The sequence below is a fragment of the Juglans microcarpa x Juglans regia genome, chromosome 7D, assembly GCF_004785595.1.
Source record: "Juglans microcarpa x Juglans regia isolate MS1-56 chromosome 7D, Jm3101_v1.0, whole genome shotgun sequence".
Taxonomy (NCBI): Eukaryota; Viridiplantae; Streptophyta; class Magnoliopsida; order Fagales; family Juglandaceae; genus Juglans; species Juglans microcarpa x Juglans regia.
Window position 1 is genome coordinate 9,325,545 of NC_054606.1, and position 25,587 is coordinate 9,351,131.

At 34.9% G+C, this 25,587-nt stretch overlaps 3 protein-coding genes across 4 annotated transcripts; 1 reads left to right on the top strand and 2 right to left on the bottom strand.

Annotated features, from left to right (window-relative positions):
• Positions 1–275: 275 nt before the first annotated feature.
• On the bottom strand, positions 276–3,491 carry LOC121239668. The gene is made up of 2 exons (XM_041136943.1): positions 3,298–3,491; positions 276–976 (listed from the first exon to the last, which is right to left on the bottom strand). The coding sequence occupies exon 2, from the start codon at positions 872–874 to the stop codon at positions 332–334; it is 543 nt and encodes a 180-aa protein (XP_040992877.1). The 5' UTR covers positions 875–976; positions 3,298–3,491; the 3' UTR covers positions 276–331.
• An 8,842-nt stretch (positions 3,492–12,333) lies between these two features.
• LOC121239964 lies at positions 12,334–16,729 on the top strand. The gene is given in 6 exon segments (XM_041137379.1): positions 12,334–12,604; positions 13,838–13,960; positions 15,809–15,904; positions 16,017–16,154; positions 16,252–16,389; positions 16,488–16,729. Coding segments are annotated over 6 exon segments (753 nt in total). The 5' UTR covers positions 12,334–12,445; the 3' UTR covers positions 16,587–16,729.
• Positions 16,730–17,887: 1,158 nt separating this feature from the next.
• Positions 17,888–23,237, bottom strand: LOC121239917 (protein ALP1-like). 2 transcript variants are annotated; one of them, XM_041137297.1, is made up of 3 exons: positions 22,871–23,237; positions 22,601–22,777; positions 17,888–19,123 (listed from the first exon to the last, which is right to left on the bottom strand). In XM_041137297.1, exons 2-3 carry the CDS (start codon positions 22,734–22,736, stop codon positions 18,078–18,080), a joined length of 1,182 nt encoding a protein of 393 aa, XP_040993231.1. In that variant the 5' UTR covers positions 22,737–22,777; positions 22,871–23,237; the 3' UTR covers positions 17,888–18,077. The 2 variants fall into 2 exon arrangements, with proteins under 2 accessions (XP_040993231.1, XP_040993232.1); XM_041137298.1 differs by having other exon boundaries at positions 22,601–22,780.
• Between the last annotated feature and the right edge of the window lie 2,350 nt (positions 23,238–25,587).

The window sequence follows — 25,587 nt, forward strand, 5'->3', positions numbered from 1 at the left end:
GCTAACATCATTATATTTCCACAAATCACAAATCACAAATAACAAGCAATCTAACTAACCATGAGCCATCACAAAACCACCACAAATCTGAAATCAGACCATGAGCCATCACAAAACCACAACAAAATCTCAACTCAATCTGGAAAAATGCACCTCAGCCCACAAAAATCTGAAATCAAAACAATTTCTAACTTAACAAATCAGATCAAGTATTTACTCAAAAAGTGCACCTCAGCCTACAAATCTGGAAAAATGCAGCTCAGCCCACAAAAGTATTTACAAACTTAACAAGTTACAATTTAGATCAAGTCACAATCCAGCCCACAAAAAGTTACAAACTTAACAAGTCACAATCCAGCCCACAAAATTTAGATCTCATTATGGCTGGGCAGCCACTAAAAGCTGGAAATCTAAAATCAGTACCAACAATTAGACACCTCCATGAGGTGTGGATGGAGATTTGTCGGATGTACCTTCGGAAATATTCAAAAGAGTCCTCATAAATTTTCCTTTGAATATTAAGAAAAAAGGCTTGCTGCATGGCATTCATGCTAGCAAGATCCTTGCTCATCATCTCCACCTCAAACTTTTTCTTATCAAGTTCCAGTTGTGCACCTCTATCGTGATTTGCCTTCATCATCCATGCTCTCCTCTCTGCCATGAACAACCGTCTATCCCCAATCATTCCAGCTAACACCTTGTGGAACTCAGCATCACATGATTCTTGGGACTTCCGCTTCCTCAAGTATTCTTTCTCAGCCTTTTTGCCTGGAGGCCTCTCAACGTTCTCCTCTACAAGGTCGTCGGCAACTTCACTTGTCTGCTCATTGGCTGGACATTTATCGTGTGGCCTTCTCGTATTCAGTGAAATCATGTGTTGCGGTCATTTGGGTTGGTATCTCAAAAGACACCAACAATGCTCCATTATGAAGTTTCCCTTCTCCATCTCTTTGTACATTACTTTTGCCCTTTCAATCTGTAAAGGTGAAGGAATATTGTTAGAAAATATTTCTTGCCTACATAATTGCAATATTAAAAGAAAATGGTACATACGGCCTTGTCTTGCTCGATCACACCACTCGAGTGCAATGATTCTACCTGCGCTAAAAATGCACAAAACTTATTTGTGCATTTCTAGATCATGGACCAACAATTGATCAACGACCCTACAGAATAGTTCACAGTGTTTGGATTTTATACTCGTGATAAAAATCAGAAATTTTGTCCCACATTAGAGTAGATTTTTTATTAGTACTCCATATGGCATCAATTCTAATGTTGAGCCAAATGGAGACAAGGAGTTATCCTCCTCTACAATGAAAGATGCACTTCTTTGAACTTTTGTTGCTGGGGACCTCTTTTCACTGTCAAGAGGGATTGCTTGGACTACAATATTAGAATGTTGCATGTATGTTGGAGTACTATTACAACCTTCTCCTCCACTTTGTAAGAGAGTGGTGAAGAAGGGGTCTTCCACGAATGGAGTATCCATCCTTTAAGAATCGTAATTTTTAAGGAGTTAGACAAAAGAATAACAACTGACCAGTAGAATATGCAAGCTAAAATTCAAGTTTTTAAACTCTGATCAATGTATTTGCAAGCTAAAATTCAGGTTTTCAAACTCTAAATGTAAAAGATTTTGCAAGCCAAAATACAGCAGGTTAATGTACATATATAGGACTTAAAATCATGTAATAAATTCATCAAAACATGTGATATAGCTACTAAGAAAATAAATCCTAACTCATATGTCCAAACTGCAATCCTAAAATACATCTAAGTTACACATATTTAGAAGCAGCTACTAAGTTACACATGTTTAGAAGCAGCCCAAAGCAGCAACCTTGCTGCGTATGAAAGAGAAGTGACCAAGCTAAAGCAGAAAGGTGACCAAGCAGCAAGCCAAAGAGAAGGGAGGTTGCTGCATATCAAAGAAGTGACCAAGCTGCATATCAATGGCCAACAAAGCAGCAGCCTCCCTTACCTTGTGTTTAAGTTGTAGATCAGTTCAAAATAAATGCATGTGTTTAAGCTGGACTTATCTTTTGGCCACCATGAATAGAAGCAACCCAATGGAAAATAGAAGCAATCCAATGGAACATAGAAGCAATCCAGTGAAGGAATCTCAGAACCATGGCTAAACACAGAGGCCTCATTGGAGTCAATGAGTAAAACATCAACAAGAGAATGGACCAAACAATTGAACAAGAAATGCCCAAAAAATGAAACAACCAAATATTAACATAAGACACTAAAAGACACGAAATTAACCTTACCTTCAGCTCAATCAATTGCATAAGACACCAAATTTAATCAACACAATCTCAGTATAAACAGCCAGCAGCTAGAATTAATAAAACCAGACCCAACAACTACTAAATCTCCAAATTTAATCAAATCAACACAATCTCAGTATAAACAGCCAGCAGCTAGCATTAATAAAACCAGACCCAACAACTACTAAATCTCCAAATTTAATCAACACAATCTCACTATAAACAGCTAGCACAGAGCATTAATAAAACCAGACCCAACAACTACTAAATATCCAAATTTAATCAACACAATCCTAGTATAAACAGGTGAATGATTACTAGGACAAACAATTCTGTTATGACCACTTAAAAATTCTGTTAGTTTCATTATTTTACAGTTTCTGAGGGAATTAAGTGTTATCAAAAGGGTATGCTCTATGCACAATTACCTCATGGTCACCTAACTAAGTTTTCAAAAGAAGATGAAAACAGAAAAAGGAAAAACAGAGTCGAAAATGCAACACAGGAGAAAATAAAAGCTTTACCAGTGACAATAAGATTAAATCAAATAACACAAACCAATTATTTCTATTAAATCAAACAACACAAACCAATTATTGCTCATAACGAAAACAAGATTTACTAGTGACTCAACCCCCCAAAAAAAATAAAAGCTAATAAAAATAGAAATATACCAATAGATGCAAATATGAAAAACGAATTTCGCCTTCACACAAAATATGCACATACGAATTTTTCCTTCACACAGAATATGCAAATCTGGAAAACGAATTTTGCCTTCACACGAATTTCTGGACGTTTATAGAAAGAAAGAAACAACGTACCCTTTTCAGACGGACGCGGCTATGCTCCGCAAGACTGAGGGCGCTTGAGAAGACAGCAAAAAAATCAGAAAAGCTAGATCCGTTCTATGCATGATGGGTGGAAGTAGTTTTTTCAAAATCTTCACCGAGAGCAAAAGACCCCAACTAATTTATTGATATCAAATTTAGGGTTGGAGGACAAAAGAAACGAGACGAACCTGAAGAGAAAAAGGTCGCGCGAGGAAGAATCTCAAAACCGAGAGTGTGTTTCTGATTCTGCATTAATGAAAAATGAAAAGAAGGAAGCGCGATTCGGTGTGCAAAGCAAGCGAGAGAGAGAAAATACGCGGGCCAAAAAGAAAGTGAGGAGAGGGAAGAGGGAAAGGAAAAGAGGCCGTTGTCGGGATTAAACTGGAATAAAAAATACATTTGGTGGGTGAACAGTATCACGCCAAATATGAGGGGTGGGTCTATTTTACTGTAGTTCAAAGTTTTCAAAATACCCTTGGGCTAATCCAATGCAGTTGAAAAAAAAAATGAGTTATATTTTGCATTTAATTGAGTTTTGATGAAGCCAATATCATTGCTGGTTTCGTCAAAGTTATCTTTAAAATTTAATAAAAAATATATATTTTTTATAAATTTAAAAATTCTCTATCCATAATTTTACATTAAATTAGTTATTGGATTTATCAAAATAGTAATATAATACTATTTTTATTTTTTATTTTCATATTTTGTAATTATACTAACTATATGTACATTAATAATTTAATTTGATAATTAAAATATTTTTTCCTAACTAATTTTTTTTCTCAATCTAATTACTCAACAAACACATTTCATAAACTAATTTTCAAATCCAAACTATTAGTCTGCTATATATCTCTATAAATCTAACTAACTCAAGTTATTGCCATCACACAAAATAAATAACAAGCATCTTCTCTCTCGAGCAATAATTGGTATTGACATATGATTATTGCTGAATGAATATATGATTATTGATGAATGAACATGCTGAAATTACTCCAGTAGAGTTTGATCTATCACATATACATCCTTGGTATTGGCAACCATGTCAATTCTGGTAGTGTTATGACTTACTCCAAACATATAAAACAATACTATGCTATGTCCATCAAATCAGACAGCCACTGGTTTACTCCAACTCGAGCAATATCTTCAGAATATAAGCTTGCAGCATCAGAACCTCCAATGGTTCTTCTTCATTCATGAACCTGATCAGCATATTCTGATGTTTACAAGCAATAGCTCCTTGTTTCTAAACACCAACCAGACGAGAGAACAAAAAAACAAGAACATAAATTTAACAAAACAACTTATATGACATTTGCATTGGAAGACGTTAATTGTTCTATGGGAGAGAGCAGCCAAGCCAATTCTTAGTAAAAGGGAGATGCAGGATTGCTATTGATTCACACTAACAAAGCAAGCAACACAAAACAGGTGACATGCGGTGCTATAAGTCTTGCTCATTTCAGAACATACACCTATCAATGATACAATTCTAATGCCAAAACATCTATCAGTACATTTGTGTAGCAGTTTTACACTTCAGTAGCAGTACCCAGATAATTTTAGCGGTTTAGTTACACAACAAGTCCAGGGGCACATATACAAGTTCAGTCTATGTCAAATACAAAAAAGGCTTCATCATTTTTAGTCAAATCATCTACACAAGGAACGGAAAGTGGAAAACCAACCCCATCATATTTACAATAGATGAGAATAGGGAGGGTTTAAAAGTTATGAACACGAAAGGACTTCTAACTTTAATTTGTAAAACTTTCCTACGGAGGATTAGAGAAAATGCAAGATATAAAGCTAGAAAACTAGAAAACTTTTACTTGCAAGCTTGTTTATTGGCATACTAAACATATTATTATAAAAATACGTAGTATGATAGTGATTGTTGTGTATGTACACCAACTCATAAATAGCTAATGCCAATAAAATTAAGTACATGGTTTCTGCAAAGAGAAACAAGTAAAAATGTAAAAATACAAATATCACCATTTTCAGCTCTCAAGAACACAACCAAGTCCCTTGCAACCAGCTTCTTGTGGTTCATGAATGTGCTCCACCCAGTCTTCAACAAAGCATAATGGCATAAAAGAGTTCAGATAGCTAAATAACAAAAAAATCTTGTGTTTATACCCATGTTTAGCAACATATACTTTATACCCATGTTTAACAAAATAACAAAAAAAAAAATCCAGATCTATCAAAGATTCTTCCATTCAAATATTTTCATCATAACAGATCCAAATCAACAAAGTAATAAAATGAAAAAATCCTAAAAGAACTGTTACAGAGAAAGCAAGTCAAGACCAATACTACTTGCTACTTCGAGGGTGAGTTTTTTTTTCCCCTTTTCATTTTCTGTACCACACTCCATTCTAGGTTGTTTTCATTTCATTTTCTACACAAATATTACATAAAAACACAAAACTACATAAAAAAAAAAAAAAAAAAAAACTCAGAAAATTTTATCTCTAGAAACTAGAACAACGAAACACCATAAAAAGAGATTAAGGAACCAAACAAATCCCAAAGATTTACCTCAAAGCCGTTGTTACCTTAAAGCTAAGACCCGGTGAAGAACCAAAAATTTGCAGTTTGGAGCTTAACTTTCCACAGAATGAAAAATAGAGAAAGAGTGTAGCGTCGGGCTTTAGAGGGAAGAGAGAAAGAGAAAGGGAAGAAAGAAAATGGAGAGGAAAAATTGAAAGGGAGAAAGAAAATTTTTTTAGATTCACGGGTGAAAGAAATGGGAGAAAGGGATGCGGGAGAGGAAGAAAGAAACGGAATTATGGGTGAAAAGGGGAATAACAGTTGAAAGAAGTGATTTTGTAATAAAATAATCGGATAGATTATGAATAGTGAATCTTTAAATATGAAGATAAAAATAAATTTTATGTAGCTCAAAGTTAAAATTTTGATGTTTACCGAATTCAATGCCAACGTTTTAAACTCCTAATTCATCAAATTTTGAAAATTCTTTCGTTTTAGCGAGATCAATGCGAGTGCTCTAATATATTTATAATTTGGACTTTGGACATTATTTTCGTCTCAATTTGTTTATCAAGAATAAAAAAAGTAACGACAATGGATCGAGTATGGTGTCATATTGTACCAACAAGTGCAAATGTAATTTGATTTAAAAAAAGTGTAAATGTAATTTTATTTATTTAATTATTTTTAAATATTTAAAATACTAATTTATTATTAGTCACTTTCTTAATTATTAAATAAAAAAATATAATATCAATTAAAATGGATTCACCATTGTTGGTCCCCCTATAATTTTTCAAAAAATAATGATACAAATACAATTCTTTTACAATTTACTTTCAAACTGTCAATAAAATCATGTCACTTCATTAAAAATAAATTTTAATATTATAAAACTATCATCCATTTTATTTAGGGTTGTAAAATAGCTGTAAGTTATAATTTTCCGAAAAAAAATCAGTATGTATATTTTGCCAAATAATATACACTAGCTTTTTTTTTTTATTATTTTTCTGTCTAATAAGCAAAACGCTAAAATAAAAAGATCAAAGATGGCTAATCATTAGAGCATCCTTACATGCACGTTCGATCGGGAACGATTATAATAAATTATAATAAATCCTCGCAGAAGCATTTTCATAATACATTATTTTTGGCAAAAACATAAGCGGAAAGTTGTTTGGTTGGTAATTAGTTTTAATGAAAAGATCAACTGTGAAAAAGTACATAAAACAGGAAAACTTGTGTGAATGTACCTTTGGATAGAATTATAAACATAAGAAACCACAAAAGCCTGAAATGTAAGAGGGCTTGAGCCTTGCCATACTGGAAAGGAAAGGGACAAAGTGTCATCTCCAATGATACAAGTCTTTTTTAACTCCAATTTCAGATATAATAATAATAATAATAATAATTTATTCATTTATTAAAATCTACCTCTTTAATTAGATGAAAAATAGGAGTCTTCACACGATCTTCATTGTTGAATATTCCAGTAGTGGATAAATTGTAAATGAGGTATAATTTGGTGTCAATTAAAAATTCTAATAGTTTGGTGGTCATGCTGAAAAAAAGAAAATAAAATAGTTTTGTTACTCTAGATTTTATGTTACAACAAATGATCTACAAATCTTAAATGACTGTTATTTTTTTTTAAGCAAGCTTGATATATTATAATTAAGAGATACAGAAATACATGAGTCGAGGGTAGGGGGACTCCAACAAACACTATTTCTTAACTAGTGTAGCACTATATAAAAAGAAAAAGAAATGAGTACTGGAAATAAATAAACGTTTCATACCCTTTCTTGCTAAGAGAGTACCACACAAGTGGCGGGTTTTATACAATCTTAGTGTGGAATTGGAGTTCCATGACCATAGGCCATGGTGATTGTAGTGACTTTATTTTGTCTTGAAGTGGCTGTTGGGAAGTCCATTGCCTTGTCTTCAAGATCTTGTGGTCAAATAGGACAAATCATATACTAAAAAGTCAGATAAAAATCCAAACTCCATTGCGTTATGTCGTCACAAAACTCCACACTATCCCAAAGGAGTACATGTGATTCTCGAGCTAGGACGAAAGTAAAAAAATTGGAGCTCATAAGTTGTGGCGGAGAGAGACCACCTAGGGACCAAAGAGGAAATGGTGATCGTCGGACACCAACGATTTGAATATTTTACTAAACTCTTTAGATATAAGAGTATCTTAGCAAAATCTGAAAAGGCAGTAAGGAAAATAATATGGAAAGTAGTAAAATAGAGGTAAAAATGGAAGAGTTACAGTTTGGACTAACTCTGAAATTTGTGATAGCGCATGGGGCCCACGCGTCTTTCTCCTTGCAAATATGTTTGTCCAATGCATATGGTGAGAAAAGCTCTCGAAATGGGTGACGCGTGAGGCCATGTGCAGTTGTTGACGGCGTATGAGGTCTATGCACGGTGATAATCATGAAATTGCCACTTTTTTTTTGAATGATTGGTGACTTGGGAGCCTTCTCATACCACGTACGTCTCTCGGATGTTGCCAGAAAATTATAGTGTCTTTCTTTTTAAGCCTTGAAGAAACAAATCAATTAAGAAAGTAAAACTAACTTTATAGAAAAAGTAGGTAGATGGTAAAAAAGGAGATTTTTTTAAGGGAAAAAAAAAAAAAACACATGGGAGAGTTTTCTACTAGAGAGAGAGAGAGAGAGAGTACTTATCTTTTAATATCAAAAAATAAATGATTGTCACTTAAAAGTTGATCAAATCATTAAATATAATTGAGAATAATAAGATTTAAGATAAAAGAGTAACAAATGTCAAATGTGATCTAATTATTTATTATTTTATATCATTCACTTTGTATACTTCAAAGTATATATATATAAAAGAAGGAAAAAAAAAAAAAAAGTGTAACCCAAACTCCAAACACCACCTAAAAGCCCTGAACCTTTGTGTTTGGGATTGGGGTACATCCAGAACTTGATTGAGCAGTCCCACCGAGATGTAGCTTGGCTTCCGGGTTGTATTTATTTATTTATTAATATTTTTTTTTTAAATATTCACAACATTATTAAAAATATTTTCTTAATTATTAAATAACAAAAAAATAAGGATAATGCTAAGTCAATCGCTCCAGCGGAATTAGACATAATTAGTCTTTTTTATTTATTGTTTTTTTCACATTTATTTTTTAACATTTTTAATTTTTTTAAAAAAATAAAAAAATCATAATATTATTAAAAAATACTCCATTAATCACTAAGTACAAAAAATTAAAAAATAAATAAAAAATATCAACAATAACACGAGCGATAAAAACTAGTAGAGAGAGTATAATTTTCCTTAAAAAATTACAGAAAAATAAGTCACTGTAGCCACTTTTAAATAATTTTTTAAAAATAAATTCATAACATTATTAAAAAACACATATTTAATCATTAAAAAAAAATGCGAGCGGTAGATACTGAGGAGCTAGGAGCGTTGGTGATACTGTATAGGCTTATAGCATTATTCATGTTAAATCCAATGGGACCTAACTATGGGTGAGATTGGTATTATGGAGTTAAATATTTAAATGCGGAGATAAAGTTGGTGCAAAAAGAGTTGAATGGTATTATGGATGCAGAAAATCTCAAATGGCAACAAAGAGCTAAACAGATTTGACTAAAGGATGGGGATCGAAACACCAAGTTCTTTCATAAGTGTGCAAGTCAGAGGAAACAAACCAATACCATAAGCAGGATTCAATCCAGCTCAGGTCAGGAAACAAGTGATCCTCAGGAAATATGCAATGCCTTCCAACAGTTTTTCTCTGACTTATATTCAACCTCTCAACCAGTGGGTATAGGGGACTGTCTTGCAGCAATGGAATAGGTAGTCACAGAGGACATGAACTCGACCTTATCCAAACCTGTCACAGCTGAAGAGATTAAAGGAACCATATTCAGTATGAATCCATTAGGCTCTCCTTGGCTTGATGGTTTCCCAGCAAAGTTTTTTCAGGAATACTGGGATATAGTAGGCTTCAAGTCTGTGAGGTAGCTTTGGAGGCACTAAATGGAGGCAAGTGGGAAGGCAAACTAAATGAGACTTTCATAGCACTCATCCCAAAGAAGACTAACCCAACTCAAGTAACAGACTTCAAGCTAATAAGTCTGTGTAATGTATTCTACAAAATCATTGCTAAGACCATTACAAATAGACTCAAAACTGTCTTGACTGAGATCATTTCCCCTACACAAACAGCTTTTGTCCCAGGGAGGCTTGTAACTAACAACATCATTGTGACTTTTGAATCTCTGCACACCATGAAAGCCAGGTTGAAGGGCAAGGATGGTTTTATGGCCTTAAAACTGGACATGAGTAAAGCTTACTACAGGATTGAGTGGGAATTCTTGGCTTCTCTTATGCACAAGATGGGCTTTTCAGACTCTTGGATTGGTTTAATCATGAAATGTGTTACCTCAATTACTTATTCACTCATAGTAAATGGGGTGTCCCAACCTTTTTTCTGCCCCTCTCGAGGCCTTAGGCAAGGGGACCCTCTATTCCCTTACATTTCATCTTGTGTGGTGAAGCTCTCAGTTGCCTCCTTAATAGGACAGAATGTAATAGTTTCATCACAAGCTTACCTATTAGAAAGAACCATTTGCACATTAATCATCTGTTTTTTACAGATGACTCTCTACTTTTTTGCAAGGCCAACTCGATTGAATGGAGTCATCTTTACCACATGCCGGACACATATCAGGGCAAAGACTAAACAAGGACAAAACCTCAATCTTTTTCCGTATGAATACTAGAAAGGAAACTAAAGAGACAGTAACAAGCATTGCTGGAATTAGAGGGACCAATTCATGTAAGAAATACTCGGGTTTACTAGAACTCATTGGCAGATCCAGAACCTACTCTCTCAAAGAGGTATTAGCTAAAGTGCAGGCCAAACTAAGCAACTGGAAAACCAAACTACTATCACAAGCAGGGAAGGAGATCCTTGTAAAGGCTGTGATCCAGTCAATCCCACCTATTGCATGGGAATTTTCAAGCTGCCAAAACAATTACTTCATGACCTCAACAAATTGATCAGATCCTTATGGTGGGGGCAGCAGTCCCAAGACCACAAGATATATTGGGTAGCATCGAAACAGATGAGCAAGTCTAAGAAGTCAGGAGGTCTGGGCCTTAGAGACTTTGAAAATTTTAATGCTACCCTTCTAGCCAAGCAATGCTGGCGGATTCTTTCATTTCCAAACTCACTTGCTGCTATGGTACTTCAAGAGAAATATTTCAAAGGAAAGTATTTCCTTACAGCAAAAGTGGGCTACAACTCATCCTTCCTATGGCAGAGTTTTACCTCTGCTAAACCACTTCTTGAGGAAGGTTTAATTTGGCATATTGGGGATGGGAATTATGTGACCATCTGGAATGACAAGTGGATCCCTCAAAAATCCATTTTCAAACCTCAAAGTTTAGCCAAGTTCCTACCAGTAGACACTAAAGTTGCTATGCTCATCGACCACTCTACAAACCAATGGAATCTTCCCATGCTAGAAGCACTTTTTAACATCACAAAAGTTGGAATCATCAAGAGGATACCCCGCAGTCCATACCAGAAGCCAGACAAGATGATATAAAGATGCACTTCTACTGGCACATTCTCAGTCAAGAGTACTTACTACCTAAATGATGAGTTGGATAAAAGAGAGGTAGGCCAAGCCTATGAGCTCGAGAGGGTGTTTAAACCCTAGACTAAAGTATGGCATCTGCAGATTCCAAATGCTACAAAGTCTTTTCTATGGAGAGCCTGCCTAAATGCTCTTCCCTAAAAAACAAACATATTCCAAAGAAAGGTTACTAAAGATGCTTCTTGCCCCATTTGTCGTTTATATCCAGAAACCATTGAGCATGCATTGTGGGAATGATCATCTGCCCGAGATGTCTGGGGTCAAAGCAGCAGGAAGCTTCAGAAAACAAGCCTGCAATCATAGGCCTTCAAACAACTGGTAGAAAGTTTGTTTGAGTTCCTAGAAGAAGAGATGATGATTGATTGCTATCACAGCTTGGATGATATGGAAAATAAGGAATGAACTAGTGTTTAACAAAACTTTCACGCATCCTAACTCCTTTATTCAACAAGCCAAGGTTTTCATCAAGGAGCTCAGTCAACTTCAACATGCTACCAAGACTCCAACAATGGATTTGGGGAGGTCATCTCAATGGGAAGCTCCTCCACGTGGCCAGCTCAAGTTGAATTGGGATGCTGCCCTTGACAAAAACAACTACAAGGTGGGTGTTGGAGCTGTTATTCGAGATTGGGAATAAATAGTTAAGGCCACTTTGAGAATGAAGCATGATTTCTACCTTGACTCCCTGTTGGCATAAGCCTATGCTCTCTTGCAAACATTCATTTTCTTCAAGTCACTAGGCTGGAAGGAACTCATTTTAAAATGGGACTCTTTACAAGTTGTCAACTATCTCAAGACTAGTGAAGTCAATAATTCTTATGTGGGAATAATGATTATGGACACTAAGTCTATTTTGAACTCTTTCACATCTTTGACTGTGAGGCATACTCTTAGAGCTGGTAATGTTATAACTCATACTTTAAGTCGAGATGGACTTAGTATTAGAGATAGTATCTAGTTTGTTGATACTATCCCAACTTGTATCCAAACAACATTTTAAGTGAATACATGAGACTTTATCTTCAAAAAAAATAAAAAAACTATGGGTGGGAGTGGCTTTTCCCAACTTGATTATCGTTTCTAAGACGGAAATGGAACGGAAACAAACAGTCCATACAATGACGGGGAATCGTCGATTTTCACGCCAAGTCCTTTGCAGATGCTAATGCCCGCGGGAGAATCAGAAGAACCCAACCGTAATGCCGGAAGGGAATTGCAGATAGCGTCCACCTCGGCTCCGTTCAGATTTCCCGATGATTGATTCGTTGAGTTAAAGCCTCGTGGCTCGACCACCAGCTCCACCGGCCGTGTTGACAAGGTTCGTTCTCTCTCGCTATCCCTCTCTTTTTTCAATCCTTTTTTAATCTTTCGAATAATATAACTATTTGCGTTGTTGATAGTGTATGTATCTGTATATGAATGCATGCTTCCATAGATTTAGGTTTGTATTTATTATACTTAATACCTGCATGTATCGACATTTGTTGTTTCTATTATTGTTGTCATCATTATCCCTAATAGTAAAGGAAATGACTGGAAAGTGAAATCTGGTCAAGAAGTGCATTCAGATATGTGAAAGTAATTCATTAATGATCTTCAGCAGCTAATTGGAATTCTAAAATGCACCCACAATAAATAATCATTATAGAGGCTCGAAAAGGCCAAAAAAAAAAAAAAAAGGCAGAAGAAGAAGAAAGAAATACAAAAAGCAATTGAGACTCTAAAATCTTATCTCCTTAATTTAGATGTGTGAGATTTGACATATATGTGGGATGAGAAATGATTCGTACAAGTCCCATACAAGCCTTTGTAAAAAAGTGACTCCACCTTAGAAAAGTGTAAAAAAACTATTATTTATTAGTGGGACCCATTATTTTACAAAAAGCTTATATGAGGCTTGTCTATTTGGGACTTATATCTAGCATTACTCGTGTGGGATTGGGGATCTGTTAGCGAAATAATATGTGCTGACACTTGGCTTATGTTACCATGGACAGAAGTGCATTATGATATTTTTTACTTAAGAAACTACATACACTCTCTTGTGCTTACATTCAACTCCACTGCTGCCAGACCAAAACAGTTTTGTTTACTGTTCTAGTACCAATGATCTACATAAAATGTTAAATAATTAAGACATCATAAAATTTAAAATAAGTTCTTATAATCTAACCATCATTTTTTTTTTTTTCAAACAACTTTTAAATCCCTATTGGTAGAACAGGGTTCATGATGATATCTTCTGCTAGGTATCATATGATGAAGTCCTCTAGCTGCCTGCAGTTCCCTTATGATAATATAATGGTCTTCTGCAATTTTAGCATACATTTAGATAGCTTGACAGCCTAAACTTTTTTTTTTTTTTTTTATCCATTATTCAGCATCAGAATTATGCAACTGTGCTCTTATGTATCATACTGCTTGCACCCTTGGGTAGAGGGGATACGCTTCTTAATTTTGAAATTTGGGTGTTAGATTGTTCTGTCTGGAAGTTCGTTCACTTGAATTTATAATGCGTTACATACTTGAGAACCTCTATCTTGTTTTGCAGTATTACTATGAACCCAGGACTGGACAACAGTTCCGTTCTCTGGTAGCTGTTGAGAGATACTTGAGAGACAAAAAACAAGATACACCTACACCTGATACAGTAAAAGCAAGAAATGAAAATACTGTGAGTTCAAAAGTTGCTTTATTCAGTAGTTATAGATACATGAATTCTGTTTCTGAAAGGACCTTAACTTAGGTTAATGTATTGCTGTTGGGATTGTTGTGGGTTTTTATTATTTGAAGCTTTGGTTTAAACTTGGTCATCTGCCAAATTAAAGAGAAAAAGGGACTTCTCAAGAGCAGGCAAGCTCATCTTTCTATACAAGAAGAAAGAAAGACATACGTTATGATCCCTCTTGCATATAAAATACATGATGATTGGGCTTTGCTTATCTCTACTAACATCCACCCCTACATATATTACAAGCCTAATCGGCTAATAACACCTGAGGGCCGTGCAAACTGCAACTGAAGGCACAAGAGGGTTGTATTGTTGAGAAAATAATATTTTTGATAGTTAAATAGAAGTCCGCGCACATACAAGATTGAAAACATGACCTCACACTTCACCTCTTGTTTGGGGACAGAAGCCATCTGGTTCAAAGCTGGAATTGTATTGGTGAAAGTTTTCTATCTTGAACCTAAACTATAATAAAGTTGCAATTGAAGACTGAATGAGTTTCCTTCCATACTTCTCGTTTGTTGATGTCTAACTTGATTAGATGAGTATTAACCTTGCAACAATACCTGACCCTTATTTGCAAGACGTAGTCAAGGAACTTGCTACGTTCACTCTTCTTTTCTCTCTCTACTTTTTCCCAAGGATAGTAGCATAAATGAATTGTGCGGATCAATCAAGTTGTAGCTTTTCATGTGGTGCGCATGATCTGAAGGACGATCCTTACGGCAGGGTCTCACACTTACGATAATAGAGTAAGTACTCTTGGTAGTTACGCATCTTAGTTTCTCCACTTAATTCTAGAATTGGGTTGCATTGAATAAAGGGATGAATTATGACATTGATTTAAACTTGGCAGAACCTTAATCTACAGGGTACCTTTTAATACATAGGCACCCATGGATCCCAAACATTTCTAAATTCAGACATTTTTCTTTCTTTCTTTTTTATTTATTTTTTTTGTGGGGGAGGGGAACCTCGTAGCAATATCAATTATGTTGGTGTCATTGACAAGGTACACTACAGATCTAGGTATATGGTATCCATGCTGGCTGTTGGGTAAAGTCAATGAAATATTTTAGCAAAATCTTTACTTGTATGTGGTTGTGGTTATTTTCTTACTTGTAGAGCTTGATTTTCTGTATATGAGATTTCATTTTATTGTGATAATTTCACTTTTTCCATATCTTATTGACCATTTATGAATTTATTTGACTATACTGAAGTTATGCAAGATGAATGGGTAGTTTGGATTTAGATTTGTGCGCAGATTGACTTCCTATGGGCGCCTAGAAAAATTTTGAAAGTAAGAACTATTCTTTTATTTCCATAGTTTTCTATTAAAATAATGGATGGAAAGTAAGATTTAAGTACCTCTTTGTGACCCTGATTTGTAATCTTCGGTTTGAAGTACAATTGTTACCAGACCTTAACATAAGTGACTATTTCTGAAATTTTAAGGGTGGCCTTCTTTACAAACTGTCATCTATTTATTCAGTATTCTAGGAATCCTATTCTGGGCCTTCCAGCGGTTTGGAGCGGATATATTGGTTGCCTGCCTTTGTGTGCTAGCATGAATAGTTTCTATTGCAATCTAGGATATGTTGTACTTGTAGATGATCCATTTCCCTGAAACAAAACTCTATAAGTTTAGTTCCTGCATACCTTTCTGTTCCTGCATGTGCTCTAAGACCCCTTTCCTTAACAAAAAGAAGGCTTAGGTTTTTCAGCTACTGTGCTCTGAATAATAAGCACACCTGAAGTTACATTAAGAAATGTTATTCCTTTATGCAGTTATATATTGAGCCAGAAACTGGGCAGCGGTTTCGTTCGTTGAAAGCCGTTGAGAGATACGTAACAGAAGCAAAGGAAAATACTGCAACACCTAAGGTATTGAAACCAGCCAATCAGCTTAGTGTGGGTTTTAGTTACTGTTACCACTAAAGCAAATAATTTCTTTCCTCCTGTCATCCATGACCATGCTATGCTTGCTTCTCTTCAGGCTTCACAGAATTCTGGTTCATGGAAGAAAAACATTTCTAGTATTATACGGTCACCAAGAGTTGTGAGCAAACACTGGTTGGAAGCTGAAGAAGATAACATTACACTCAAGGCATTGAAATTGTGCAACCGTTCAAAAGTAAGTCTGAGGACTAACTAGTTAAGTACTATTCGGTTCAGCCTTGAAGAAAATCTTTCTGTCATCCATCACTATGGATATGTCTGCTTCTCTTCAGGCTTCCCCGAATTCTGGTTCATGGAAGAAAAACATTTCTAGTATTATACGGACACCAACAGTTGTGAGCAAACATCGCTTGGACGCTGAAGAAGATAACATTACACTCAAGGCATTGAAATTGTGCAACTGTTCAAAAGTAAGTATGAGGACTAACTAGTTAAGTACTATTTGGTGAAACAAAACTTCTTTTCTCCTGTTATTTTATGCTGTAAACAAACCTTTGTGCCTTTTCAGCCTTCAAGAAAATCTGGTTCAAGGAAGAAATTTGTTTCTAATAAAGGGGTTAATACTTCAATGCTTGATTGTGCCAGCACACCAGCAAAGATAAACTGAGTTCTTTCTGGTCCTGGTGGTGGTAATGTATGGAGTGCTTTCATCAATGAATCTATTGTCCCAGATTCTGTAAAGCAAAAATGGTCTGAGAAATTTATAACAACCATCCATGCACGAATTTAATGCACCAAGTTTTCAAGGTATTTTAGTTCTCCAAAGCTTTATAATCCTCAGCACAGTGTTGCTTCCATTTTCTTCACCTCGTGGAGCATTCTCCTTTCAAACTTTGTAAACCCATCATGCTATTGAGAACTTGTGCATATTTATGATGTAGGCATATATCTAGAAACACTTGCAACATGAACACGACGAATGCATCCATTAGGAAGCAATAAACATGTAGACCTCCCATGGAAATGAAATCATGGAAGTTCATTTTACATGATTCAAATGGAGTCCTTATTGTTCTGTCATATCATGTTTTTTTATGGCATTAGCGTAATGCAGGCATGAGGTTCAAGGTGTTGAGCCATAAGCCTTTTGGACTTTATGTTCAAAAATATATTATGTTAAAGAATTACTAGAAAACAGGAATTACATAAAAATATGTTAAAAGCCTGGGGCTAACAATTTTAAAAAATCCATGAAACCATTTTTAATTTAGATTCACGTACCTCACTAATTGTGGTCAGAGAAAAACCATTCTATATCCAAAACCTGAGGATTCAGCCATAGCACACAGTTTGTAGATTTTACACTACAGCATGTCTTGATGAATTTGAAAATGGTTGGCTTTCTAGAACAGCATTTATTGATATTTAAGGCAATAGAGATATTAGGTCCAACATATAGAAAGTTCATTACTAGACATGATTTTTCGGATTCCTACATTGTTTACTCTTTTCTGTTTATGATTTAATTATTTCATGGGCTTACGGCTTGGTGCACCCCTTAGTTCATAAAGGTCGAAAGTGGCAAAGCTTCCCTTGATGTCCCAGTACATCCCCAGTTCCTAGTATTTTTGGCTCACCGGTAAATTTGCGTGGTGTTGGAACAGAAGTGTACTCCGTGTATACTTATTGTGTACTTGGACTATGTATATTTTCAATCAATAAAGTTTTGTTCTTACTTATAATAAAGAATAATTATGTACTTGGGAAAAATTCTCCTATGAGTGCAGTTGTTTCAAGTCAGTTTTGCTCGCACGCTCCTTAGTCCTTATCATTATTATGTAAAGCGTGCTAGTTCTATTTCTCGCAGTTATTGAACAAAGTCCCATAATTGTGCACATTTTTTTTTTAGTACAATTATCTCAAGCTCTCGCCTGGTTGACAGAGCCTGTCATCTTGTTCCTTCTTGAGTGTCTTACCTTGTGTTGCATGTCTATATAAATCATTTACAATTTAGGACTAAAACAAATAAATCTCTGACTTCACTTTCATAATTCTAAGGAGATCCTGATCCAGATACTCTTTCTAAATTAATGACAACAATCTTTACCTAAATAATTCAAATGCAGAAATGAAATGATTTTTTTTTTTTTTTTTTTAATTAAGAATGCAACCTTCCCGACAAGTACAGAGACAACTTATCTCTCAGATGCACCCCCTTTATGTCGACAGTTCCACAAATCTGTTGGTGGTAACCTGAGTCGTGGTTGTGAGACAAAGGTACTTCGTCCTGCGCCTCATCATCCATATCAATAATAATGTTATGAAGTAGACAGCATGTGAGAATAATCCTCGGCAACCTATGTTTGTCGGGCCTCCACATAACTCCTTGAATGATTTTCCACATGTCTTTCAACCTCGCCAATGCTCTCTGTGCCACTATCCGAGTGGCATGATGCCGCCTGTTGAACTCTTCTCTCGACTCTGGGAGTTCTGTCCCTTCATAGGGAATGATAAGATATGGCAATAAAGGATACCCTAAGTCGCCAATTATGTATTCCCTTATTCCTGATCCCTCAGAGAGCTCTAAATCTTTTCCGTTCAACCTCTCTCCTTTATCACAGAGTTTGTAGAAGTTTGAACTCTCAAATACCAACCAGTCCTTCATTTTTCCCGGCCATCCAGTGACTATGTCTCGAAACCTCATGTCTGGGTCCACAATTGCCTGCAACACCATGCTATGATTCTTCTCATGATCGAGCCAGGTTTGACTTGAGGGATCCGACGCAGGCAAACACATCATGATGTGGGTTGTATCCACAACACCACAGCAATTAGGGAGGCCTCGCATTTTCTCGAATTTAGATTTTATTTCCCTCATTTCCGTATCTGTTGAAGGCCACTTCAGGTGATGAAGCCCCCTTTCTTCCATGGATTCCACAAAACGCCAGGTCACTTGGGAGACAGTTGAGTGGTTCAACCCAAACGAATCGCCAACTGTCACTAGTGACTCGCCAGAGCTCAGTCTTCTTAAGGCTACAGCTACCTGATCACATAAAGACAATGGCTTGCCATTTGCAAACACAAAATGTGCAGACTTAGCCATCATGTCTTCCTTCACGAGTGAACATATGTAGTCAAAGGTTTTTCTGGATATCTTAAAAACAGATTCAAACCTATCTAGACCCTTGGATGGAGATTGAAGACCTGCAGTGGGAAGTAGAGCAAGGAGAAAATTAAGATTCACAAATGTGGGTCATTTAAATGTCTCAAATGCACTTGGCAGGACTTAATGATATAGAACATAGAACCGACAGTATCTTAATCCTAAACTATCAAGGAAAGTCCACTTGGTAACAGATGACATACAGAGCATATATATAAATAATGTCAAATGAAGAGTATAACTTTGTTTGCAGAGTATACTGAAAGGGATTTTCAGAACTCAGGTGATTTTTTTTTTTTTTTTTTCTGGTAAGTAATGTGATCTTGTCAAAAGGTGCAGAGGGGCGCAACCCTAGTATATTAAAAATCCTATTGATTGAACATGATCTTGCCAGCAGAATCAATTTATGGGTTAATTCATCACGATCCACTTGGAGCATGCAAAACATCAAAACATACATATGAGACGAATAAGAAAAAGATTGGATGTGATTGTTGAGCCATTCTATAACATAGAATTATCCTTTTTGCATCACTCAACTGCTTAGTTGACCAAGTGTTCCTATAGATATAGACTTGCAGTTATAAGATCGATCAGTACTTTGCGCTATAACTAGTTTCTATATAGAGGTCGATTCTGCTTTTGCAGAACCCGTACCAACTAACTAACCAGTTTTCTATAGAGAGGTCATTTCGGCTTATGCATAACCCATTCCAACCTTGTCCCAGAACAAAGACAAAAATATAGAGCATAGAGGTAAGAAGTTACCTGTTCTTATGTCAGACTGCTTTGGAGCCAAGTCAAAAGATGAGAAACAAACATCCATCTAAATAAGTTCCAAAGGCGTGATACATGATGAATGTGCCTTTTTTCTCATTAAGATGAAATTTTCTCCAATTGTAAGCTTGAAGGAGAGATTTTTAACCAGTTGAGCTCAAAGGAATTTAAACTGCAATGTTATAAGGTGAACCACTACACTGGCTGCTGGGGACCAGAAATACAGAAACTAAAGGATGTAGTTTATTCAGGTATACGTGGGTTTATAACTTGTCTATATTCTATTTGTAGAAATGGTCACTGCCCATCCTCTCTTAAACACTATGAGACTTTCAGTTATAATAACTCTTTACAAGAAAGTTCTTGGAAAGAGGATTCAAATGAGAGGACTACCTGTCCTATTAATTTTCTTTTCTTCTTCTTCAACAAGTACCCGTACTATTCCATTATCATAAAGAAGGTTCAAAATCTGTCTAGGAAGGAGAGAATGGAAGAGAAGAGAAATCACAGGCGACTGGATTTGTCCTGGCTCTCACTGTTTGTTTCACAGGTGAAGCAAGGTAAAAAAAGTATGAAGAAAATTTTTTAACAATTCCCAAAATTATTTTCAGGGAATTTTTGGGATAAAGTTTATTAAGGTACAACATTTTAGCAGAATCTACGCTTACTTTGCACAAACAAACATGATAAATAGTTAACCAAAAAAATGAGATTTTGAGAAAAATCTCTCCCTATCAAAATAATAATAATTAGCCAATAAAGATTTCAGAAAAATAGAGATTTTGAGGAAACTCTCTCTCCCCCTCCTTTCCTACTTTGTTTTCCCTTTTTATTCTTTTAAATAATAGATCAAATGGGAGTCATAACCTTTTAAATATTATTCTTTTAAATATTATCACCAGACAACTACTGGAGGTGAATGAAATCAAACCATTCAGAGCAGGCACCAGTTCATTCTAGTATACCTAAATATGTATCTCATTGCTCTGAGATCTAGGTAACTAGGCCTATGGACCTGGAAAAAATACCTCCATTCCAAGTTTTCAGACGTTTGGTATCATCTATTAGTGCACTAAACCACCTGGATACATATATTGTATCCACTATTTTACTCTATGTTGAATATAAATCTTTGAAGCTTATGGATATCTGTAGATAACCCTCCCATTAATTCATTTGTTAATAGTACCCCAACTCATCAGCCTCTTGTAGCAGTTTATCTCGTATGCCTGCCTATTATGGTTCCTGAACATTTCAAAGTCTTAGAAAACTGCTAGTTTCCCATCAAACAGAAGCAAAGCAAAATATGATCCATATTTGGCTTCTGCTTTATGGTAAATTAGCAGCGTTTGTACCAAAACAAGCTGGCTTTATTTTTTGCACCAACTTTAATGAATAAGTGAAGATGAAAGGAAAGTTTCTTAATCCAGTCTTAATATTCCTTTTCTTCATAAGAAGGCAGTCTCAATATCATGTTATGCATCAAAATGAGCTTTCCTCCATGAGTGAATTGTTCCCTCTCATTAAAGCTGTGGTCTTACAAATGGTGAGAACCTAAACGCTTTGAAGTCCGATATCAATGTATGCATGTATGTGAGTTTTCTGAGCTGATTCTCACTTAAATGACTTCCAACTGTAATAAAATTAAGCTAACCTATTGGCAACTGGGGAGTAGGTCTTGCAATGCATTCTATTGACTAGTTACTGACTACAAGTTTGTTTTTAGACTATCGAGAGAATGAAACTTTCAAAGTCCTACTGCAATGATTTGATGCTTAAAACTCATTGAAACTATTAGTTTTCCATATCAAATTTTTTTCTTTTTTGATAAGTTAGCAATCTTTATAAACAAGTTCAAAAGAAGCAACCCAAGTACATAGAAAGTATATAAGAGAGACACCTAGCTAGACGCTTCACATTTCCTAAATCATAACCAGTTATTTTTCTAACAACTAAAAATCTATTTGACCACTTCAATAGATAGATTCCAGATGTATCCCTCACGTCTCAATCTTTTAGTATGCCCCATGCAAAAAATCAAACATTACACAATTTAGGCAGTGGATGCAAAATAGCATCAGCTGAACAACTCCCGGTGGCGTAGTTAACAAAAATTCTCCCTTGCCTACAGAAGCTGTTTATTCTTATTTTTGAACTTTTTCCAACTCTAGACACTATAATTGGCACCTTTACAAGCAGTTCTACCTTTTAGTATCAGAGTGCCAATTGATTCACCACTTGAATTAATTCTCAAAACAATTTTCACTTCCAACTCTAAAGTGAAAACATCCGAAAATTTCTGCTTTTGGAAAAAAAATATATATATATGCTTTACACCATCCAACTACTTGACGCTCTAGTGGCACACATAATCCACAAGCATACTCCAACAAGAAAGGTATCATTATTTTCTTAGATTTTATTACGAGGTCATTAATATATCTAATATATAGTCTTATCCCTACTGCATTATATAAGACAATCAAACAAGAATGTCCGGTAAAGAGATGATTTTGAAGTCAGACCAGGAATCCTTCCTACATACATAATTTATCTATGATATTTCAGCATATAACATGTATGAGACATAAAGCATAAACCTAATTGGATTAGACCAAATTCAATTCAATCCATGTACCAAAATCCATCGATTATAAATACGAAGCTACATACCTATTATAACAAAAACGATCGTCAAGAGCAAAAATAGTAAAATAATCATAATCTCAAAGAAGATATACCATTAATTCTCCGTGAGAACTCATCCCACCAATCTAGAGGCCCCTCCTCCGGCCCCGGGGACCCAGAAGCAGAAGCATTCTCTTCAGGCTTCTTCTCTGTCTTTTTCCTCTTTCTGAATCCTCTTACAGGACCCATCAGCAGAAACAATCCAATTGAATCAAAACCCAGAAACCCACCTTCTTCAAACAACCATAATCAGAAAACAACTGTATAACTATTCATAAACAAATATTAATAATACCCATTCGTAATAGTAAAATAATATTTACCACAAGCACAGGAAGATCACGAAACAATGATGAAAGAAGCAGTGGCTCGTAACATGCAAGGAAGACTGTCAACAGAGTCTGGTAGTTACAGTGTGCCCATAGCCGTTTGTAGGTCTGTATAGCATGCAAGAAAAGCGAGAACTTGAAGAAATGGGAAGAGAGAGAGAGAGACAGAGAGATGGATAAACTATGTGCGGGAAACCGACGGAAAATCCAAGCAACACATGTTGTTTGGTGAGCGTCTAAGACAAATGTGGGCAGGAGAACTGAGGGACATGAACACAGATAATTTCGCAGCAGTGAGTCTGGCTCTCACTCCGCACCTACGATTCCCCCAAGAGACTTAAAAGTCTTGCTTTTAAAGAGGTTTGCTCCATTTTGTTGAGATTTCACTTACATTTATTTAGAAAAGAGAAATTATAGGTAGGTTGAAGAAATTAAGCACCGAGTCCGGATTCCGATCAAAATGACAACTTTACTACTAACTAGTTCTTTAAGATTCTTTTCATGAATAATTTTATTTAAAAAATTTTACACCACACATCATCTATGCGGTATAATTTAATTTAAAAGATAAATTTTAAATTTTAGTAATTAAATTGTATCATGTAGATATTATGTGATGTAAATACCTTCAAATAGTACTTCTCTTCTTTGAATATATGGTGCAATGAATTTTTGCACCCATGGCTATTCTCATCATTGATTCATTTAGTAAATGATAAAATAAAGGGTTATTTATTGAAAATATGAATGAAACAATTTTATTATTGAAAAAAATGGTGTTTATTTTGAAGAAAACACTGAATATAGTAATTTTTTTAAAAAAGAGAAAATTATTATCTAAAATTTTTTATCTTTCAATACCGTAAATAAATATGCAGTACTGATGAATATGTTAATGACTTTTTTTTTTTTTCATATTGACTTGCGATTATAATATTATTTCTCCTATTATTGTATATAGAAGAAAATAAATTATATAAAATGAATAGCGAGAAAATAATCAGTTATTATAATATCACTGCCTTGTCCTCTCAATATTAATTTATGGCTCCTTATGTGCTAAATGATATTTTATTCCTTAAATAAATAAATAAAACTGACCACATTCTATGAATGTAACTAAACTTACATCTGGAAATGATTGAAAATATTACACAAACTTTCAATAATAATATGAGATTTCTCTATTTGATTTATTCATGTGAACTCCACATAAATTATTTGTATTTCAAACTATATCTCACAATTTTATTTTTATTGATTTTCTACTTTCTGAAATAAAAATAAAATAAATACTTTTAAAAATATTTATGAGAACTTAAAAAATCACATAATCATATTTTTAGTCATCAGGCAAAATAAAAAATATATATATTTATATAATCAAATTTCTATAATCAACGATAATTAAAAGTTACCTAAATAAATTTATACATGCAACTAGAAAAGTTGGAAAGTGATGTTTTTGTTTACGTTGAAAAAGGACAGTTTTGAGTCAGGTGAGAACCACATTTCCTTTAAAAACAAGTTGGAATGGGAATCCAAATTTCCATGGGCATCTATGTAATTTCCTCAATTCTATGCTTAATAGTTGGGCCTCAGGGTTTTCCTTAATAGTGACAATGGGCTTTGCTCTATTTTGGGTTGAAGGTTTGCATCCCCAGGGTTGAGTTGGACTTGGCCTTGGCCTTGAAATGGTGAAAAGACAATGAGAGGAAGAGGGTATTGTATGGATATTCATTGACAGAGATTTCTACGTACATGAGATCTATGAGATAGGATCACAATGGTTGCATATAGACAAAAAATAGAATCTTTATAACTTTTGCCTTGTCTGATATTTTACCCATTTTCAATTTGTGATCATCTCCGTGAAACACTTGTGTGTTCTAGGACACACCCACACGACTCTCTCTCCTTAAACCTACTTTTTAATGTTTGGTTAGTGGGGAAGACAAAACAAAAGATAGCGAAACTTGAAATGTTACAAATATTACTACAATCATTTAATTATAATGTGATGATCACCTCATGTTATCATTTTAAGTGAAGTTTATACTGTATAAAACCATTTCTCCGCATAAATAGATGAATTTTTGATAACTTTTAGGTCCCGTTTGGATGCACAACTCAATGCACTTCATTTTTAGACTGAGTTGAACATCCAAATGCAGGTTTTTATACAAGTTGAATAGAGTCCAAAATTGAACACATCTGTAAGGCCCACAACTGACAAACATTAATTTCCGGTTTTATTTTTTCATCTCTGTCAATTTACTTTTCTCTTCATTGTGCATAACTTTTCCATCTCTCGTGCGGCCCAACTCAATTATTTATCATTTTTTCTACTTGGTTGGTCTGGCTGCAAGTGCAACTTGTCAGGAAATTTTTTTTTTTTTTTTTTACAAGTTTTAAGGCACTGGCAATTGCTCAAACCATGTTAGATAAATAGTGAAATTTAATAGTGGAACCCATTTATTTTACAACTTCCTATAAATATATCTAAACTCATATTAACAATTAAACACACATAAACTCATCTTAAGTGGGTCCTACAAAACTCACTCAATCATCTCAATTCACTATTATTTATAAAAAAAATCCAACCCAATTCAACTCACTTCAACATCCAAATATATCCCTTAAGTAGTAAAAGAAGTGGGTGAAAAGCCCAAATACAATTACCGGCAGATGAAAGCTCAAAGTCATTT

Coding starts and splice junctions, on each gene's coding strand:
- LOC121239917 (XM_041137297.1), bottom strand. CDS start 22,736: ATGGGTCCTGTAAGAGGATTCAGAAAGAGGAAAAAGACAGAGAAGAAG. Junction 19,124..22,600: donor GTTCTCACGGAGAATTAATG/GTATATCTTCTT, acceptor TTCCCACTGCAG/GTCTTCAATCTCCATCCAAG.
- LOC121239668 (XM_041136943.1), bottom strand. CDS start 874: ATGATTTCACTGAATACGAGAAGGCCACACGATAAATGTCCAGCCAAT.